Here is a 22,601-nt window from a genome sequence, read left to right as displayed (position 1 = left end):
GGAGATCATGTACTGCAGATTACACAATATCAAACAATAACATTCGCGGAAGAGACAAAGAAAATGTCAGCAATCGTCACACACACGCCAACCAATAACAATTCGGCGGCGGACGGTCATGGCAGAAGTGCATTGTGGGTCATGGGATGCTAACTGCTATATGCTATATGGTACTGCCGTAGCTATTATAATGGATCATTTCATCTTTGGCGGTAACTTATAAAATGCATCATAATTAATTGAACGCATCATAATTAAATAATTCCCTCAACTCCCCCCAAAATGGATTAACTCGCTGGAATAAAAAAGACAATATAACATACATCCATAAACGTGGACGCATGTGGAAAAAGTGCAATATATTTATCTGTACAGTAATCTATTTATTTAGTTACATATATTTATATATCTTTTTTTTTTATATATATATATATATTTATATATTATTTATTTATTTAATTATATACTACCATGAGCTTATGTAACGAAATGTCGTTCTTATCTGTGCTGTAAAGTTCAAATTTAAATGACAATAAAAAGAAAGTGTAAGTCTAAGTCTAAAAACTGAGAAGGGCTGAACAAAAATGGCACCAAAAAGGAAATTATGTACTGCAGATTACACAATATTAAATAATATTATTCATCTCATTCGCGGAAGAGACGAAGAAAATCCCAGCAATCGTCACACACACGTCAACCAATAAGAATTCGGCGGGGGAGGGTCATGGCATGCTAACTGCTATATGCTATATGCTACTGCCGTAGCTATTATAATGGATCATTTCATCGTCGGCGGTAACTTATAAAATGCATCATGATTAATTGAACGCATCATAATTAAATTATCCTATCAGCTCCCCCCAAAATGGATTAACTCGCTGGAATAAAAAAGACAATTGTAACATACATCCATAAACGTGGACGCATGTGAAAAAGTGCAATATATTTATCTGTACAGTAATCTATTTATTAAGTTATATATATTTATTTATTTTATATATATATATTTATATATTATTTATATTTATTTATTTAATTATATATGCACCATATTGCTTTTTTTTAATCCTGAACTACCATGAGTTTATGTAACGAAATTTCGTTCTTATCTGTGCTGTAAAGTTCATATTTAAATGACAATAAAAAGAAAGTGTAAGTCTAAGTCTAAAAACTGAGAAGGGCTGAACAAAAATGGCACCAAAAAGGAAATTATGTACTGCAGATTACACAATATCAAACAATATTATTTATCTCATTCGCGGAAGAGACGAAGAAAATGTCAGCAATCGTCACACACACGTCAACCAATAAGAATTCGGCGGGGGAGGGTCATGGCATGCTAACTGCTATATGCTATATGCTACTGCCGTAGCTATTATAATGGATCATTTCATCGGTGGCGGTAACTTATAAAATGCATCATAATTAATTGAACGCATCATAATTAAATTATCCCCTCAACTCCCCCCAAAATGGATTAACCCGCTGGAATAAAAAGACAATATAACATACATCCATAAACGTGGACGCATGTGAAAAAGTGCAATATATTTATCTGTACAGTAATCTATTTATTTAGTTATATATATTTATATATTATTTATATTTATTTATTTTATTATATATGCACCATATTGCTTTTTTTAAATCCTGCACTACCATGAGCTTATGTAACGAAATTTCGTTCTTATCTGTGCTCTAAAGTTCAAATTTAAATGACAATAAAAAGAAAGTGTAAGTCTAAGTCTAAAAACTGGGATGGGCTGAACAAAAATGGCACCAAAAAGGAAATTATGTACTGCAGATTACACAATATTAAATAATATTATTTATCTCATTCGCGGAAGAGACGAAGAAAATGTCAGCAACCGTCACACACACGTCAACCAATAAGAATTCGGCGGGGGAGGATCATGGCATGCTAACTGCTATATGCTACTGCCATAGCTATTAAAATGGATCATTTCATCGTTATGAAAACTGAGAAGGCCTGAACAAAAATGGCACCGAAAAGGAAATCATGTACTGCGGATTACGAGCTGGACGTAGTGAAATATGCAGCAAAAAACGACAAGAGGAAGCGGCGCATACCTTTGGAGTTGGCAGAGTTGTTTAGAAGCGACATCGAGGAAGAAGATTTCATGGGATTTATCGATTAGGAGTGACAGATTGTTTGGTAAACGTATAGCATGTTCTATATGTTATAGTTATTTGAATGACTATAACATACCAGGCACCTTCTCAGTTGGTTATTTATGCCTCATATAACGTACACTTATTCAGCCTGTTGTTCACTATTCTTTATTTATTTTAAATTGCCTTTCAAATTTCTATTCTTGGTGTTGGATTTTATCAAATAAATTTCCCCCAAAAATGCGACTTATACTCCAGTGCGACTTATATATGTTTTTTTCCTTCTTTATTATGCATTTTCGGCCGGTGCGACGTATACTCCGGAGCGATTTATAATCCGAAAAATACGGTAAACAAATCCTTACATGTATACATAAAATACCGAATTGGACTATTTTGCCCAGTATTTCAAGCCAAACTATAATAATGTAACAACAAAGCACATAAGTGCTTTTAGGGGCTGGATGATTATGGCTAAAATAATGTTTTATTTATATCGAAATCATAATTTATAATGCATTTATTCAGTATTTGTTGTACCACCAAAACTCAACTTTAAATATAATTTAAAAGAGTCACAGACATAAATGATTAACGAATAAACAACTAAAAGTAAAATAATAAAAGTAGTAACAATAGATTAAAATGTATTTAGCATTATAATAATAAAAAAATCATATCTGTGTCATTTGAGGGCAAAAAAAATCATATTTGGTGTGCAGTGCAAACGGGGCTTAAAACCCCAAAAAAGTTGCCTTTTTAAAAATAACAATCTAGGAGGAGGTATCGAAGTCGCACAGATGGCAACAGTGATCAGTTTCTGCTATGTCTGGCAGACCAAGTGCTTATGTGGTGTGTTACAAAGCTGCTATGATACCATCTACTCTATGGAGTCGTAATTACAACCTCTGGCTGACTATGAAGAGTGGTAAGGTATTAATTATGTATTTATTATTTTATTTTCTCTCTTCTAATCATTACACTTGCGTGGACTTCAACCTTGTTGTGAACAATTGCTCAAGACCTGCATAACCCTTGTCATTTAATGACTTGGTGAGTTACACAAGACAAGTTGGAGATCTATTGAGTATGTTTCAGCGCTCTTCCTTAAATGAGTGAATAGTTCTGTAGTCGTAAATCATGTGCATGTTAATTACAATAGCTCATCCGTTTAGGTGGCAGATGATATGTAATTAAAAACAAAAACACTGTCATGCTCACTATAGTGATATCAAAACACTACACACTTAAGGTAAGCCACTAATGCTTCAATTATATATCTTAAAGCTTTAGAAACCGTACATAAGCAATGTCATCTGCACAGATTGAGGGACAGTCGTATGCGTGTGTTTTTGCACACTCATAGAGGTAGTGCCAAATCTGTCTTTGGTGGTCCATATGTACAGTACATCTGGAGTATAGTCATAGGGCTTCACTTTTTCCACATTTTGTAGTATTATAGCATTATTCCAAATTTAAATTAATCCATTGTTATTCTTAAAATTATACATTCAAAACCCTATAATGACAATGTGAAAATTAATTTATTTGAATTTGTTTGCTAAATTGAAAAAAAGATATATGTATATGTATGTGTGTATATATATATAAATATATGTAGATGTATGTATGTATGTGTATATATATATATATATGTATATATGTGTGTGTATATATATATACATATATATATATATATATATATATATATATATATATATATATATATATATATATATATATATATATATATATATATATATATATATATATATATATATATACATATATATATATACACATATATATATATTAGGGTTGTGAATCTTTGGGTGTTCATGATTCGATTCAATATCGATTCTTGGAGTCACGATTCGATAATATATCGATTTTTTTTTCGATTTGATTCGATTCTCGATTCAAAAACGATATTTTTCCGATTCAAAACGATTGTGTATTCATTCAAGACATAGGATTTCAGCAGGTTCTACCCCAGTCTGCTGACATGCTAGCAGAGTAGTAGATTAAAAAAAAAAAACCTTTTATAATTGTAAAGGACAATGTTTTATCGACTGATTGCAATAATGTAAATTTGTTTTAACTATTAAACGAACCAAAAATATGACTTATTTTATCTTTGTCAAGCTTATGAGATGCGATGCAAGTGTAAGCCACTCTGACACTATTTTTCTTTTTTATTAGTTTTATAAATGTTTAATGATAATTTCAATGAGGGATTTTTAATTACTGTTATGCTGAAATTATAACTAATATTGATACTGTTGTTGATAATATTCATTTTTGTTTCACTACTTTTGGTTCGTTCTGTGTCGTGTTTGTGTCTCCTCTCAATTGCTCAGTTTTTTCCAGTTCTGAGTGTTGCTGGGTCAGGTTGGGTTTTGGAATTAGATTGCATTGTTATGGTATTGCTGTGTAGTGGTTTGTTGGATTGATTAAAAAAAATAATAATAATAATAATTTAAAATAAAAAAAAATAAAAAATCGATTAAAAAAAAAAAGAGAATCGATTCTGAATCACACAACATAAACAATTCGATTTGTATTCAAATCGATTTGTTCCCACACCCGTAATATATGATTAAATTAAGGCTTAGTTTGATGTTAAAATAGTGATAACACTAATTGTTTATCAGCAATTATCTGTGGAACAATATATTGTCTTGGAAAATAAATCAGCTGCCCACGCCTTCTATTCATGATAAGTGTTCATCAATGTTATTGGAACTGAAGTGTAAATGGAGGTGCAAGGAAACAATATGAAACTGTTTCAAAAATATTTTTGTAGAGGTGTTTTAGTCACCGTTTTTTTTTTTTTTTAAATTATTAACTGTCGCTGTGCAGGAATGAGCCTGAGTGCAGAGTGGGTGAAGGAACATGTTTTCTAGCGGAACAAGGGCGGTGAATGGGTGACCAGTTCATGTGGGGTGGTTCCTCATGTTCTTAGATGCTCTGAATAAATTGAGATGTGATAGATTGTGCTGGAAATAGTTTGGCTGAAGTAAATGATCAGTGAAGTGAAAGATCCAAGAATAAGGAAGGCATCACCTTCAGTGTTTTTTGCAGAAGTACACAAATCTACTGCATTTCAGCTATAAATAATACATATAGTATAAATGTCAGTGTTGCACTCACAGCGACAACACAAGTACATTGATTTAATGTTAACACTTTGACCGGTTAGCATTAGCATTTAGTTCAATCTGCTTTTGTCTAACAAAATATATGGCATGCTGCTGGCTACCTTGTTGTGATTTACCTTTGTTCTTCTTGTTTACTGATTCCTCTTTTTTGCCACATATCCTCAAGCAATGAGCAGGATGAGTTTTTTTTTTTTGCTACAATGGGCCGAGTTGGTCATCCAGGTCGTTGGTACAGTGGAAGTTTTTTCATCTGTTTGGATTCAAGGATGCAAGGAACATTATTGTCATACCAGCACACGAGACATGTGAGACCACATCATTCTGTTGCATATATTTGTTTGGACCTTGTTGTTGTTGTTGTTTCGATCCACTTTTCGCAGGTTTGCTTTAAGGGTGGGTGATATGGCTTTTTTTTAATATCTCAATATTTTTAGGCCATGTCACGATACACAATATATATCTCTATTTTTGCCTTAGCCTTAAATGAACACTTAATGCATATAATCACAGCAGTATGATGATTCTATGTGTCTACATTAAAACATTGTTCTTCATACTGCATTAATATATGCTCATTTTAAACTTTCATGCAGAGAGGGAAATCACAACTAAGTCAATTGACCAAAACTGTATTTATTAAACAGTTATTAAGCAGTGCACAAAGCTATTAGTGCACTTTTGTGCATGATGTCACTAAGGTGACATATCAAAACAACACTAAATTAAAGTGCACTTTTTGTACAGTTCGCCACTACAATGTTTTAAAGCAAATATAGTGCACTTTTGTGCATGATGTCACACAAGATATTTTAATACTGTCAAATAAAAATGAGCTGCATAATAGGAAATCAAATAGTGTATGTCCTTCGCTTTGTAGTAGGTTACTGCGGATGTTATCTCCTTCTGTTGTTGACTATTTTTTTCATACAGTGTTGATGTGGAAATGGTTGCCTCTGCATTTTGTGGGTGTAGCACCGGCCGGAGATGTTGACATGCGGAGTTTCAAGCACTCTTCATTCTCTAGCGGGTGACTTTTCAAATGATGCTACATATGAGCAGTAATGCTACTTGTTGTAGCAACGCTTTTGCCCCACACTTGACAAATTACGGTTGTCTGTTCAACGTCTTCCCGCTTGAAGCCAAACAACTGCCCAGATGATGGACCCATGCTGTTTTTCTTGGGAATTAATTATTCCTTCATTCGTTACCAGATTGTTACCTTCTTTGTCTCGTATTACCACTCGCACCACAGCTAACCTTACCCATGCCGCTACCTCTCTGTTCGGCGAGGGCATGTGACATTGTACGCATGACAGTATGTGGCGTATGTAAGAAGGTGCGCTTGTTTTATGTCTCTGTGAGGAGAGACAAGAACGAGTGGGAAGAGCCTGTCGTGTAATGCCCGCAGCTAAAAGCAACTGTGTGAGAACGTATACTCGAATATCACGATATAGTAATTTTCCATATCGCACAGAGACAAACCCGCGATATATCGATATATCGCCCAGCCCTTGTTTGCATGTTGAAATGAAGCCTAAAGAATTAATGAACAAGTTTGCAACTGCCAGCTGCACACTGGCTTAAACGTTTCATGATCCGTGTATGTTGAGTTGTTGAGCATAGGCGTAGTGCCAAATCTACCCGTGAATGCCCAAATGTATCTGTAGCAGGTTGTGAAGAATTAATGAAGGCATGGAAATCAGCAGTAGTGAGTTTGAGTTTATTTCGAACTTGCAAGCATACATCATGATACATCACAATTTCCAGTTTCTCTTTCCAACAATTGGTGATAATCAAATGTGTCCCATCAATGTGTAGAATTAAAGGGTAATTCATCTAGATTGTGTCTTTGAATAGTTTCTAAAAGAACACATTAAACCAAAATAAATGCAAAATATATTTGGGACTTTGCTGAATTAATTTATATCATGTTGTATTATTGAAATCTTAATGACACAGATTCATTACAACTTTGCAACATGTCAAAAGTGAAACTCAAGTAAAAAAATAAAAGATCATGCTTGTGAGCTTTGCCTTTTAAAAATAATTATACTAATAGTAGTAATAATAATAATAATAATACTATACACTGGCATTATGCTAAAAAAGGACTGTCCCAACAAGTACAAAAGATGCCATAAAGCTAACGACATAATTATTCATCCATACATTGTGTACCGCTTGTCCCTTTTGGGGTCGCGGGGGATGCTGGAGCCTATCTGAGCTGCATTCGGGCGGAAGGCGTACTACACCATGGACAAGTCGCCACCTTATCACAGGGCCAACACAGATAAACAGACGACATTCACACTCACATTCACACACTAGGGCCAATTTAGTGTTGCCAATCAACCTATCCCCAGGTGCATGTCTTTGGAGGTGGGAGGGGCCTATCCCCAAGTGCGTGTCTTTGGCAGTGGGAGGGGCCTATCCCCAAGTGCGTGTCTTTGGCGGTGGGAGGGGCCTATCCCCAGGTGCGTGTCTTTGGCGGTGGGAGGGGCCTATCCCCAAGTGCGTGTCTTTGGCGGTGGGAGGGGCCTATCCCCAGGTGCGTGTCTTTGGCAGTGGGAGGGGCCTATCCCCAGGTGCGTGTCTTTGGCGGTGGGAGGGGCCTATCCCCAGGCAGTGATTCCCACAGGTCAGGCATCTATTTGTGGTGGTGTGGTCGGGCGGGGTGTGTGTGTGGTAAGGTGGGGGGCGATGACCAAGAAGAACGCGAAGTTGGAATATAATTACAACACTTTATGTACATATTTATATACATATTTATATAATATTTACATATTTATTTACTATGTAACTAACTACAAGTTCCATTCACAGACAGAGTCCCATTGCTTTTATGAGCGGTTGAGCGAGTCAAAAGCCGGAAAAAAAATAATATATATATATATTGTATATGTATATATATATATATTTTTTTTTTTTTTTTTTTTTTTATTTTTTTTTTTTTTTGTGGCGGCCGTAATTCTTCCGTGGCGGGCCGCCACAAAAAAATGAATGTGTGGGAAACCCTGCCAGGTGCATGTCTTTGGAGGTGGGAGGAACCCACGCAGTCCCGGGGAGAACATGCAAACTCCACACAGAAAGATCCAGAGCCCGGGATTGAACTCAGGACTACGCAGGACCTTCGTTTTGTGAGGCACATGCACAAACCCCTGTTTCACCGTGCTGCCAACTGGCAACATAATTATCCATCCATCCATTTTCTACCGCTTATTCCCTTTCGGGGTCGCGGGGGGCGCTGGCACCTATGTCAGCTACAATCGGGCGAAAGGCGGGGTACACCCTGGACAAGTCGCCACCTCATCGCAGGGCCAACACAGATACATAATTAATAAACCCAATATAGTTACCAGGTTTTTTGAAGAATATGAGGTGGTCCAGGGTGTACCCCGCATTCCGCCCGATTGTAGCTGAGATAGGCGCCAGCGCCCCCCGCGACCCCAAAAGGGAATAAGCGGTAGAAAATGGATGGATATATTTGGGGTATTTAAAAATTAAATGTCTGTCTGTCTGTGTTGGCCCGACGATGAGGTGGCGACTTGTCCTGGGTGTACGCCGCCTTCCGCCCAAATGCAACTGAGATAGGCTCCAGCAACCCCTGCCACCCCAAAAGGGGACAAGTGGTAGTAAATGGATGGATGAATACATCAGTCTTCATTGTTTCTCAATTAAAAATGTCATTAAAAATGTAGTTTTCTTTGCTTGCTCTTTGTCTGTTAGCAGTTAGTTTAACTGTCACCCGAGTGTAATGATTGTTCTTCTTTGTGTTGTACCTTTTTTTTATAGACCACAAATCAGGAAACACATCACTGGACATTCTGTTGGCTTTGCTGCAGGCGGAGGGAGCCAAAGTCGAAGAGGAAACTGAGGTAATTGCATCGCTTTCTCCTCTGATCTGATATCTTGGTCAACAAGGATGCTGAAAAAAGAGCAGCTGACAATGTGAGATAAGTCATTTCTACCATGGAAAGTCCTTCCGTTGTGTGTCCATACTTGAAGTTAGGGGTGCACCGCAATGACAATGCTTGGATGAAACTGTGAACCAAAGATGAGAAAACAAAGGCCAAACACGGACACACCGAAATGAAGTGTTATGACAATTATTACTACTAATGCAATTATGGCTATGACCGTGTTAACATTAAAATCAAGACATACCAACTGCACAAACTGATATATATCATTCAAAGAATAAAACAATATATATTTACCGCTTATCAGATATCAATCAATCAATGTTTATTTATATAGCCCTAAATCACAAGTGTCTCAAAGGGCTGCACAAGCCACAACGACAATCTGTGGTTTAGTTTTGGCCAAATAATAATGTACAGGCCAAAAACTGAACGGAGTTGACGTGCCGGCCGTTCTTTCCTTTTCTTTACGGCGTTGTTCACATAATCAGAATGGAATGTTTGGATTTAACGTGATTAAACCTGTTGCGGAGAACGTCTTTCTAGAAGATTCCCTGCTCGATACCACATTGTCACGTTTTGCAGATCATTGTCCGCAGGTATTTCTGGCGTATAGTACATCTCCAGCATGCATGCCTGTCAGCATTTGCACTTTAAAATATGGCAAATAGCTCAGTAAAATAGGTCAAAATCATGTGATTTTCATCACAAGTTGCTGTTAAATGAATACAAAAAAATATTAACGACCGAGACAATAATCAAACCCGTTTCCCGTATCAGGGTCACTCACCTCTACCTTTATCTTCTCGCAGTTATCAGGTTGCACTTATGTCACAGCTGTCTTTTCTACAGTTGTGATCAAAATTATTCAACCCCCACACAATTTTGGTGTTTTAGCAAGTTGGACATTTATTCCGTATTTTGTTTATAGTCATATCAAATAAAGATGCATTAAATAGACAAATGCAACTTGAATTACATTATATTTTGTAACATACCAAACAGTGTAATTTCTCTTAATATCTCATTGACAAAATTATTCAACCCCTTGAAGATCATAACTCTTAAGAACAGAATTTGAAAAAGACTGTGATGCTCAGCTTCTTGTAGATGGTCAATGGTGTATTTGCAACATGGTGAAGTCCAGGGAGTGGTCAAAGAAGTCAAGAAAGGAGGTAATTTCTCTTCATAAGAAAGGATATGGATATAAGAAAATAGCAAAGACATTACACATTCCAAGATACACAGTTGGGAGCATAATTTGCAAGTTTAAAGCTAAAGGCACAGTGGAAACACTACCTGGGCGTGGTAGAAAGAGGATGCTGTGAAGCGTACAGTGGTGAAAAACCCCCGGATAACAGCTGAGGAACTACAACAGGACATTGCAGAGGGGGGAACGCAGGTTTCGTCCCAGACAATAAGGCGCGCACTACGAGATGAAGGCCTCCATGCCAGAACTCCCAGGCGCACCCCACTTCTGACTACCAGGCACAAGAAAAATATACTCCAGTATGCCAAAAATCATCTGGACAAACCCCAAAGGTTTTGGGAAACGGTTCCATGGAATGATGAGACAAAAGTGGAACTCTTTGGGCCTATGAATCAACGTTATGTCTGGAGGAGAAAAAATGAAGCTTACAAAAAGAAGACCACCTTGCCTACTGGTGGGGGGGTCAATCATGCTCTGGGGCTGTTTCTCTGCCTCAGGTACCGGGAATCTCCAGCGCGTTCAAGGCATTATGAATTATATTTCCTAGCAGGATATATTAGCTGCAAATGTCATGAAGTGAGTGACGAAGCTGAGGCTCGGGAGACGTTGGACCTTCCAACAGGACAAAGATCCCAAGCATACCTCCAAATCAACATCAGAGTGGTTGCAGAAGAAGGGCTGGAAGACTCTGGAGTGGCCTTCACAGTCGCCAGACCTAAATCCTATAGAAAAGCTGTGGTGGGACTTGAAGAAGGCAGTTGCAGCACACAAGCCCAAGAATATGAATGAACCGGAGGCCTTTGCCCAAGAGGAATGGGCTAAAATACCTGTAGATGGTTGCAAGAAGCTTGTGTCCGCTTATGTATCACCTTTGAAGGATGTCATTACTGCCAAAGGGTGTTCTACTAAGTACTAAAGATGCATGGAACTAGGGGGTTGAATCATTTTGTCAATGAGATATTAAGAAAAATGTCCTTTTTTGGTATTTTGTAAAATACAGTGTTACAATTTAAGTTGCATTTGTCTATTTGACACATCTTTATTTGATATGACTATAAACAAAATACGGAATAAATGTCCAACTTGCTAAAACACCAAAGTTGTGTGGGGGTTGAATAATTTTGATCACAACTGTACATGTTGCACTTATGTCACAGCTGTCTTTTCTACATGTTGCACTTATGTCACTGCTGTCTTTTCTACATGTTGCACTTATGTCACAGCTGTCTTTTCTACATGTTGCACTTATGTCACTGCTGTCTTTTCTACATGTTGCACTTATGTCACAGCTGTCTTTTCTACATGTTGCACTTATGTCACAGCTGTCTTTTCTACATGTTGCATTTATGTCACAGTTGTCTTTTCTACATGTTGCACTTATGTCACAGCTGTCTTTTCTACATGTTGCACTTATGTCTCAGTTGTCTTTTCTACATGTTGCACTTGTGTCACAGCTGTCTTTTCTACATGTTGCACTTATGTCTCAGTTGTCTTTTCTACATGTTGCACTTATGTCACAGTTGTCTTTTCTACATGTTGCACTTATGTCACAGCTGTCTTTTCTACATGTTGCACTTATGTCTCAGTTGTCTTTTCTACATGTTGCACTTATGTCACAGTTGTCTTTTCTACATGTTGCACTTATGTCTCAGCTGTCTTTTCTACATGTTGCACTTATGTCTCAGCTGTCTTTTCTACATGTTGCACTTATGTCACAGTTGTCTTTTCTACATGTTGCACTTATGTCACAGTTGTCTTTTCTACATGTTGCACTTATGTCACAGTTGTATTTTCTACATGTTGCACTTATGTCCCAGCTGTCTTTTCTACATGTTGCACTTATGTCACAGCTGTCTTTTCTACATGTTGCACTCATGTCACAGCTGTCTTTTCTACATGTTGCACTTATGTCACAGCTGTCTTTTCTACATGTTGCACTTATGTCACAGCTGTCTTTTCTACATGTTGCACTTATGTCACAGTTGTCTTTTCTACATGTTGCACTTATGTCACAGTTGTCTTTTCTACATGTTGCACTTATGTCACAGCTGTCTTTTCTACATGTTGCACTTATGTCACAGCTGTCTTTTCTACATGTTGCACTTATGTCACAGTTGTCTTTTCTACATGTTGCACTTATGTCACAGTTGTCTTTTCTACATGTTGCACTTATGTCACAGCTGTCTTTTCTACATGTTGCACTTATGTCACAGCTGTCTTTTCTACATGTTGCACTTATGTCACAGTTGTCTTTTCTACATGTTGCACTTATGTCACAGCTGTCTTTTCTACATGTTGCACTTATGTCACAGCTGTCTTTTCTACATGTTGCACTTATGTCACAGTTGTCTTTTCTACATGTTGCACTTATGTCACAGCTGTCTTTTCTACATGTTGCACTTATGTCCCAGCTGTCTTTTCTACATGTTGCACTTATGTCACAGCTGTCTTTTCTACATGTTGCACTTATGTCACAGCTGTCTTTTCTACATGTTGCACTTATGTCACAGCTGTCTTTTCTACATGTTGCACTTATGTCCCAGCTGTCTTTTCTACATGTTGCACTTATGTCACAGCTGTCTTTTCTACATGTTGCACTTATGTCCCAGCTGTCTTTTCTACATGTTGCACTTATGTCACAGCTGTCTTTTCTACATGTTGCACTTATGTCCCAGCTGTCTTTTCTACATGTTGCACTTATGTCACAGCTGTCTTTTCTACATGTTGCACTTATGTCACAGCTGTCTTTTCTACATGTTGCACTTATGTCTCAGCTGTCTTTTCTACATGTTGCACTTATGTCACAGTTGTCTTTTCTACATGTTGCACTTATGTCACAGTTGTCTTTTCTACATGTTGCACTTATGTCTCAGCTGTCTTTTCTACATGTTGCACTTATGTCTCAGCTGTCTTTTCTACATGTTGCACTTATGTCACAGCTGTCTTTTCTACATGTTGCACTTATGTCTCAGCTGTCTTTTCTACATGTTGCACTTATGTCACAGCTGTCTTTTCTACATGTTGCACTTATGTCACAGTTGTCTTTTCTACATGTTGCACTTATGTCTCAGCTGTCTTTTCTACATGTTGCACTTATGTCTCAGCTGTCTTTTCTACATGTTGCACTTATGTCACAGTTGTCTTTTCTACATGTTGCACTTATGTCTCAGCTGTCTTTTCTACATGTTGCACTTATGTCTCAGCTGTCTTTTCTACATGTTGCACTTATGTCACAGTTGTCTTTTCTACATGTTGCACTTATGTCTCAGCTGTCTTTTCTACATGTTGCACTTATGTCACAGCTGTCTTTTGTACATGTTGCACTTCTGTCACTGCTGTCTTTTCTACATGTTGCACTCATGTCACAGCTGTCTTTTCTACATGTTGCACTTATGTCTCAGTTGTCTTTTCTACATGTTGCACTTATGTCACAGCTGTCTTTTCTACATGTTGCACTTATGTCAAAGCTGTCTTTTCTACATGTTGCACTTATGTCAAAGCTGTCTTTTCTACATGTTGCACTCATGTCAAAGCTGTCTTTCCTACATGTTGCACTTATGTCAAAGCTGTCTTTTCTACATGTTGCACTTATGTCACAGCTGTCTTTTCTACATGTTGCACTTATGTCACAGCTGTCTTTTCTACATATTGCACTTATGTCACAGCCGTCTTTTCTACATGTTGCACTTATGTCACAGCTGTCTTTTCTACATATTGCACTTATGTCACAGCTGTCTTTTCTACATGTTGCACTTATGTCACAGCTGTCTTTTCTACATATTGCACTTATGTCACAGCTGTCTTTTCTACATGTTGCACTTATGTCAGTTGTCTTCTCTACATGTTGCACTTATGTCACAGCTGTCTTTTGTACATGTTGCACTTCTGTCACTGCTGTCTTTTCTACATGTTGCACTTATGTCAGTTGTCTTCTCTACATGTTGCACTTATGTCACAGCTGTCTTTTGTACATGTTGCACTTCTGTCACTGCTGTCTTTTCTACATGTTGCACTTATGTCACAGCTGTCTTTTCTACATGTTGCACTTATGTCTCAGTTGTCTTTTCTACATGTTGCACTTATGTCACAGTTGTCTTTTCTACATGTTGCACTTATGTCACAGCTCTCTTTTCTACATGTTGCACTTCTGTCACTGCTGTCTTTTCTACATGTTGCACTTATGTCACAGCTGTCTTTTCTACATGTTGCACTTATGTCACAGCTGTCTTTTGTACATGTTGCACTTCTGTCACTGCTGTCTTTTCTACATGTTGCACTTATGTCTCAGCTGTCTTTTCTACATGTTGCACTTATGTCACAGCTGTCTTTTGTACATGTTGCACTTCTGTCACTGCTGTCTTTTCTACATGTTGCACTTATGTCAGTTGTCTTCTCTACATGTTGCACTTATGTCACAGCTGTCTTTTGTACATGTTGCACTTCTGTCACTGCTGTCTTTTCTACATGTTGCACTTATGTCACAGCTGTCTTTTCTACATGTTGCACTTATGTCTCAGTTGTCTTTTCTACATGTTGCACTTATGTCACAGCTGTCTTTTCTACATGTTGCACTTATGTCAAAGCTGTCTTTTCTACATGTTGCACTTATGTCAAAGCTGTCTTTTCTACATGTTGCACTCATGTCAAAGCTGTCTTTTCTACATGTTGCACTTATGTCAAAGCTGTCTTTTCTACATGTTGCACTTATGTCACAGCTGTCTTTTCTACATGTTGCACTTATGTCACAGCTGTCTTTTCTACATATTGCACTTATGTCACAGCCGTCTTTTCTACATGTTGCACTTATGTCACAGCTGTCTTTTCTACATATTGCACTTATGTCACAGCTGTCTTTTCTACATGTTGCACTTATGTCACAGCTGTCTTTTCTACATATTGCACTTATGTCACAGCTGTCTTTTCTACATGTTGCACTTATGTCAGTTGTTTTCTCTACATGTTGCACTTATGTCACAGCTGTCTTTTGTACATGTTGCACTTCTGTCACTGCTGTCTTTTCTACATGTTGCACTTATGTCAGTTGTCTTCTCTACATGTTGCACTTATGTCACAGCTGTCTTTTGTACATGTTGCACTTCTGTCACAGCTGTCTTTTCTACATGTTGCACTTATGTCACAGCTGTCTTTTCTACATGTTGCACTTATGTCTCAGTTGTCTTTTCTACATGTTGCACTTATGTCTCAGTTGTCTTTTCTACATGTTGCACTTATGTCACAGTTGTCTTTTCTACATGTTGCACTTATGTCACAGCTCTCTTTTCTACATGTTGCACTTCTGTCACTGCTGTCTTTTCTACATGTTGCACTTATGTCACAGCTGTCTTTTCTACATGTTGCACTTATGTCACAGCTGTCTTTTGTACATGTTGCACTTCTGTCACTGCTGTCTTTTCTACATGTTGCACTTATGTCTCAGCTGTCTTTTCTACATGTTGCACTTATGTCACAGCTGTCTTTTGTACATGTTGCACTTCTGTCACTGCTGTCTTTTCTACATGTTGCACTTATGTCAGTTGTCTTCTCTACATGTTGCACTTATGTCACAGCTGTCTTTTGTACATGTTGCACTTCTGTCACTGCTGTCTTTTCTACATGTTGCACTTATGTCACAGCTGTCTTTTCTACATGTTGCACTTATGTCTCAGTTGTCTTTTCTACATGTTGCACTTATGTCTCAGTTGTCTTTTCTACATGTTGCACTTATGTCACAGCTGTCTTTTGTACATGTTGCACTTCTGTCACAGTTGTCTTTTCTACATGTTGCACTTATGTCTCAGCTGTCTTTTCTACATGTTGCACTTATGTCACAGCTGTCTTTTGTACATGTTGCACTTCTGTCACTGCTGTCTTTTCTACATGTTGCACTTATGTCAGTTGTCTTCTCTACATGTTGCACTTATGTCACAGCTGTCTTTTGTACATGTTGCACTTCTGTCACTGCTGTCTTTTCTACATGTTGCACTTATGTCACAGCTGTCTTTTCTACATGTTGCACTTATGTCTCAGTTGTCTTTTCTACATGTTGCACTTATGTCTCAGTTGTCTTTTCTACATGTTGCACTTATGTCACAGCTCTCTTTTCTACATGTTGCACTTATGTCACAGCTGTCTTTTCTACATGTTGCACTTATGTCACAGCTGTCTTTTCTACATGTTGCACTTATGTCTCAGCTGTCTTTTCTACATGTTGCACTTATGTCACAGCTGTCTTTTCTACATGTTGCACTTATGTCACTGTTGTCTTTTTTACATGTTGCACTTATGTCACAGCTGTCTTTTCTACATGTTGCACTCATGTCACTGTTGTCTTTTTTACATGTTGCACTTATGTCACAGCTGTCTTTTCTACATGTTGCACTCATGTCACTGTTGTCTTTTTTACATGTTGCACTTATGTCACAGCTGTCTTTTCTACATGTTGCACTGCTGTCTTTTCTACATGTTGCACTCATGTCACTGCTGTCTTCTCCGCCCCTTACAGAATATGGCTGATTCTTTCCTTGATGGTGACATGACCCTGGATGCCTTCATTGATTCCTACCAAAACCAGAGGAAGTTGGCCCACTTGAGGAGGGTGAAGATCGAGAAGTTGCAGGAGATAGTGCTGAAAGGCCAGCCGTCACGATCCGCCTCCCATTCCCAGGATATGTCGGTCGCAGCCAGGCCCTCGTCCTCCGTCCTCCCCGAGGCCGGCAACGGCTTGTCTCCAATGCTGCAGTCCAGGAGAAATCCTCCACCTCCTCCATCCCAGCCAGCCCCAAAACTAAACCCAGCTCCCGTGGCTCTCCCCCAGCCTTCGACCTTCTACGCCGTATCACCTTACCCCCCAATTCCTCCCAGAACAGGCCAACCCTACCCAAGTGCTACACCCGCCTATCCCTTCTTATCTCAGTACCCACCCGCTTTGCCACAGAGGCCCCCATCCAGCGTGGCCCCGCAGCCCGGATTCATCATTCAGTGAATGAACTCCGCTGCCAGTGTGTGCCAAGGACAATTCACCACTGGAGCTCCTCGAAGAACAACGGTCCGTGGCGTTCACCGTCTTCGATTCTTGATCAACCCCCACACAGACCTGAGATGTTTAGCTGATGGGTAATAACGTGATATTTGCATAGCGCTCAATCAGCACTCCAAACAACAAGAACATCACTCGGAGAATTCGGTCTCCGTTCACTCCACCCGGCAGAGTGTCCACGGAAGAAGGGCCCAGTGGAGCCCACAGTGGACACGAGCTGCTCAGCTCGTCCTCTTATTAGCACTTTTTTTTTTGTTTTTTTTTTTGTTCTCTGCAGGCCTATTAATGTTTGGTCTCTCCTTTCCCTGCAGGCGTGTTCCTCACACACGTGTCCCATGTGCGGCAGTCAAATATTACTGTTTATATATGCAAACAAAGAGACCATATTTACTGTGTTTTGTCAGAATATATTCTTGGAAAAAGCATCTATGCTGTGATTTTATTTTATTTTTCCCCCCCCCCAATACAAGTTCACATGATATTTGGGAAATACATTCAATTTGAGCATTTGCTTTATGTTAATGCTAAATAGTCTAGACTGATCGTGTGCAAAGGAGAACTTTGTTTGAATCAACATTTAATGTGTGTCCCGGATCTGCCTTGTCAAGACGGCCGACCTCGTACTTGGGCCGTCGCAGGGCCAAAGTCCAAAGAGACTTGAGAAGATTGGTGGCTGAACTATTTGGATGAATCGTTTGGGCTTTTAGACTCCTGTTGAAGTTGAAGGAGTCGTGAAAGACCATCAGTGCTCGTACTTTTGTGTCTTCTTTGGCTTTTATGCTCGTTCATTTTGTCCTCCGTTCATATTCAGTGCTCTTACACGTACTTGTTTTTCACATCACTCCGTAGGAAAGTTGTTTTTTTTAGTGTAAATGACACCTTTTGTGTTTCTGATGTGAACGTAAAACACATACAAACCCTGTTTCCATATGAGTTGGGAAATTGTGTTAGATGTAAATATAAACGGAATACAATGATTTGCAAATCCTTTTCAACCCATATTCAGTTGAATGCACTACAAAGACAAGATATTTGATGTTCAAACTCATAAACTTTTAATTAACTTAGAATTTCATGGCTGCAACATGTGCCAAAGTAGTTGGGAAAGGGCATGTTCACCACTGTGTTACATCACATTTTCTTTTTAACAACACTCAATAAACGTTTGGGAACTGAGGAAACTAATTGTTGAAGCTTTGAAAGTGGAATTCTTTCCCATTCTTGTTTTATGTAGAGCTTCAGTTGTTCAACAGTCCGGGGTCTACGCTGTCATATTTTACGCTTCATAATGTGCCACACATTTTCGATGGGAGACAAGTCTGGACTGCAGACGGGCCAGGAAAGTACCGGCACTCTTTTTTTTTTTTTTTTTTTTTTTTACGAAGCCACGCTGTTGTAACACGTGCTGTATGTGGCTTGGCATTGTGTCTTGCTGAAATAAGCAGGGGCGTCCATGAAAAAGACGGCATATGTTGTTCCAAAACCTGTATGTACCTTTCAGCATTAATGGTGCCTTCACAGATGTGTAAGTTACCCATGCTTTGGGCACTAATACACCCCCATATCATCACAGATGTTGGCTTTTGAACTTTGCGTCGAAAACAGTCTGGATGGTTCGCTTCCTCTTTGGTCCGGATGACACAATGTCGAATTTTTCCAAAAACAATTTGAAATGTGGACTCGTCAGACCACAGAACACTTTTCCACTTTGCATCAGTCCATCTTAGATGATCTCGGGCTCAGAGAAGCCGGCGGGGTTTCTGGATGTTGTTGATAAATGGCTTTCGCATTGCATTTGTAGAGTTTTAACTTGCACTTACAGATGTAGCGACAAACTGTATTTAGTGACAGTGGTTTTCTGAAGTGTTCCTGAGCCCATGTGGTGATATCCTTTAGAGATTGATGTCGGTTTTTGATACAGTGCCGTCTGAGGGATCGAAGGTCACGGTCATTCAATGTTGGTTTCCGGCCATGCCGCTTACGTGGAGTGATTTCTCCAGATTCTCTGAACCTTTTGATGATATTATGGACCGTAGATGTTGAAATCCCTAAATTTCTTGCAATTGCACTTTGAGAAACGTTGTTCTTAAACTGTTTGACTATTTACTCATGCAATTGTGGACAAAGGGGTGTACCTCGCCCCATCCTTTCTTGTGAAAGACTGAGCATTTTTTTGGGGAAGCTGTTTTTATACCCAATTATGGCACCCACCTGTTCCCAATTAGCCTGCACACCTGTGGGATGTTCCAAATAAGTGTTTGATGAGCATTCCTCAACTTTGTATCAGTATTTATTGCCACCTTTCCCAACTTCTTTGTCACGTGTTGCTGGCATCAAGTTCTAAAGTTAATGATTGTTTGCAAAGAAAAAAAGTTTATCAGTTTGAACATCAAATATGTTGTATTTGTAGCATATTCAACTGAATATGGGTTGAAAAGGATTCGCAAATCTTTGTATTCCGTTTATATTTACGTCTAAGACAATTTCCCAACTCATATGGAAACAGGGTTTGTACAAACCACATTTTATTCAAGCCTTGTAAAATTATAAAGGATTTTTCCATGTGAGAAGAATATCAATGGACTCGTTAACTGCTGTTCACTGTTGAAGAGCCACCAGTGCCTAGACGGGTCGGGACTTTGACCAGGTTCCTGCTGACCGCTCCGTTTCCCTGGTCCTAGACTCCGGAACGATGCCATTGAGCGTGTGCCAGTGTGACTTCATCCGGCTTTGTGGCGACCGGTGCTTGTCGATGTAGGCCAGACCTCCATTAGTACCGCATGTCTTTAGATCTACTTTGTGAAATAACAAGTCTCTGAAATGCCACACCTTTGTCGCGTTTACCCCGAGATAAGAACACATCACCTGGACTGGGATGTCGGCTAAATCATCCATGACATGAACCCAGGAGTGATGATGTCGTGCATGCCTTTTGTGTTCAGTCTGAATATTCCTAATACCCTTTTTTTTTTGTTGTTTGTTTTTGCTTGTTAATCTGGTTTGACGGGTTATCTGTAACTAGTGTTTATATGTGCTCGGTGATATTTTTTTAGTGCTGTTATAGGTGTTTACTAAATGGAATTTTTTTGTTGTTGCTATTTTTAAGTTCAATAAATCTCAAAAGTTGTGTTGTTTTGCATGTGTCATGCCTACAAACAATTATGGTTTTAGTGCAATGTCAAGTCGGTACTTAAATTGGACAAGGTGGCCATCTAGTGTTGTTGGTTGGTAATGCATGAAGCTTCTTTTAGAGCGGGGGTGTCCAAACTTTTTCCACTGAGGGCCGCACACTGAAAAATCAAAACAAACGGGGGCAGTTTTCATAGGTTTTTATTTTATTTGTATTACAATATATGTGTAAAAATATACATTTTGGCTTGATCCCAGGGACCCCAAAGGATTTTGATCAAAAAAATATTTAAAATGTGTCATTATTTTTGTATTATTGTTATTCAAGGCCAACACTAAATTGGCCCTAGTGTGTGAATGTTGTCTGTCTATCTGTGTTGGCCCTGCGATGAGGTGGCGACTTGTCCAGGGTGTACCCTGACTTCCGCCCGACTGTAGCTGAGATAGGCGCCAGCGCCCCCTGCGACCCCAAAAAGGGAATTAGCGGTAGAAAATGGATGGATGGATTGTTATTCAAGGTTTAAATCTCTAGACCGGGGGTGTCAAACTCAAATACAGAGTGGGCCAAAATTTTAAACGGAACAAAGCCGCGGGCCAAGGTTGAACAAATTAACCTTTCAATAGGGACCCAAACAAGTTTTGCATTAAATATTAAACAAGCAAGGCTGATATAACTTTAGTGACATGCAAAATCCAGTTTCAAATAACAATAATAATAAAAAAAAAAATGTCAATGGCATATCAAATAAAATTTCAATAAAAATGTTATGCCCTTTTTTCTATTTGCAATCTTCTGATGTAAATATCAATTTTTTTCCACAAGCTAATAATACATTTGAAAATAAAATAATAATGAATAAACCAAACATTCAAGCCTTGAAGTAGCAAGAGAAAATGCATGAATAAAACGTTAATTATTGGGCAGTTTGCTGGAAGTTTCCCGGAAGAGTTAGTGCTGCAAGGGGTTCTGGGTATTTGTTCTGTTGTGTTACGGTGCGGATGTTCACCCGAAATGTGTTTGTCATTTTTGTTTGGTGTGGGTTCACAGTGTGGCGCATATTTGTAACAGTGCTAAAGTTGTTTATACGGCCACCCTCAGTGTGACCTGTATGGCTGTTGACCAAGTATGCCTTTTGTGTGTGTGTCTGTGTGTGTGTGTGTGTGTAAAAGCCACAAATATTATGTGACACGCTGTTAGTATGGAGGAAAATCGGACGTGACGACAGGTGTAGAGAACCCCAATATAGTTGTCCAGGCGGAAATCGGTATAAATTCGGGAGAATGGTTGCCCCGGGAGATTTTCGGGAGGGGCGCTGAACTTCGGGAGTCTACCGGGAAAATTAGGAGGGTTGGCAAGTACGAGTATTAGCGGTGAATGCGGTGTTACAGCAGCACCGGCGGGCCAGCTCTAATGCTAAATTGATATTGCCTCAAGGGCCAAATTAAATTACACGGCGGGCCAGATTCGGCCCGCGGGCCAGAGTTTGACACCCATGCTCTAGATCAACATTAGGTCTATCTGTCATTATAACGTTTTTAAAGATTTAAGTTGTATGCCTGTTTTGTTATGGAAAAAAAACACAAAATATGCAATAGTTTCCCCCAATAGAATTTTAAAGTGGAATATTTGAGATAATAGAAGAATTGGAGCCTTAAAAATGTCAACACATAACACCATTGATTTAAATATTTATTTATTTTTATTTTATTTATTTTTTTAGCAATGACACACAAAAAAATCCCACTAAAATTGTTGGGGATCCAAAAATAAAAATAAAAAACTTTTATTTTTTATTTTTTTTATACTATTTACTTCAAACACAATCACCTGGATATCAACTTCAGATCCATCTGTCAATTATAACTTTTATTGTTTATGTTTTTTTTTTGTTCGTATCAGGCCCTAAAAACAACTTTTTTTTATATGGCAAACACAAAATATGCAACATTTTCCACCAAAAATATCTCAAAGTGGAATATTTAATGTGACATTGATTTTGATTATTATTTTT

At 38.6% G+C, this 22,601-nt stretch overlaps 1 protein-coding gene across 1 annotated transcript in view; it reads left to right on the top strand.

Annotated features, from left to right (window-relative positions):
* vps37ba (VPS37B subunit of ESCRT-I a) overlaps positions 1–20,587 on the top strand; it is a 45,786-nt gene extending 25,199 nt beyond the window's left edge. The window contains exons 3-4 of the mRNA XM_061906970.1: positions 9,087–9,169; positions 16,927–20,587. Of these exons, the coding sequence (XP_061762954.1) occupies positions 9,087–9,169; positions 16,927–17,406 (563 nt within the window). The 3' untranslated portion in view covers positions 17,407–20,587. The remainder of the gene's footprint in view (positions 1–9,086; positions 9,170–16,926) is intronic.
* Positions 20,588–22,601: the final 2,014 nt, after the last annotated feature.

This window comes from Nerophis ophidion, linkage group LG07 (genome assembly GCF_033978795.1).
Source record: "Nerophis ophidion isolate RoL-2023_Sa linkage group LG07, RoL_Noph_v1.0, whole genome shotgun sequence".
Classification (NCBI taxonomy): domain Eukaryota; kingdom Metazoa; phylum Chordata; class Actinopteri; order Syngnathiformes; family Syngnathidae; genus Nerophis; species Nerophis ophidion.
The sequence above is the reverse complement of the archived record's forward strand: the minus strand, read 5'-3'. Positions and strand labels throughout refer to the sequence as shown.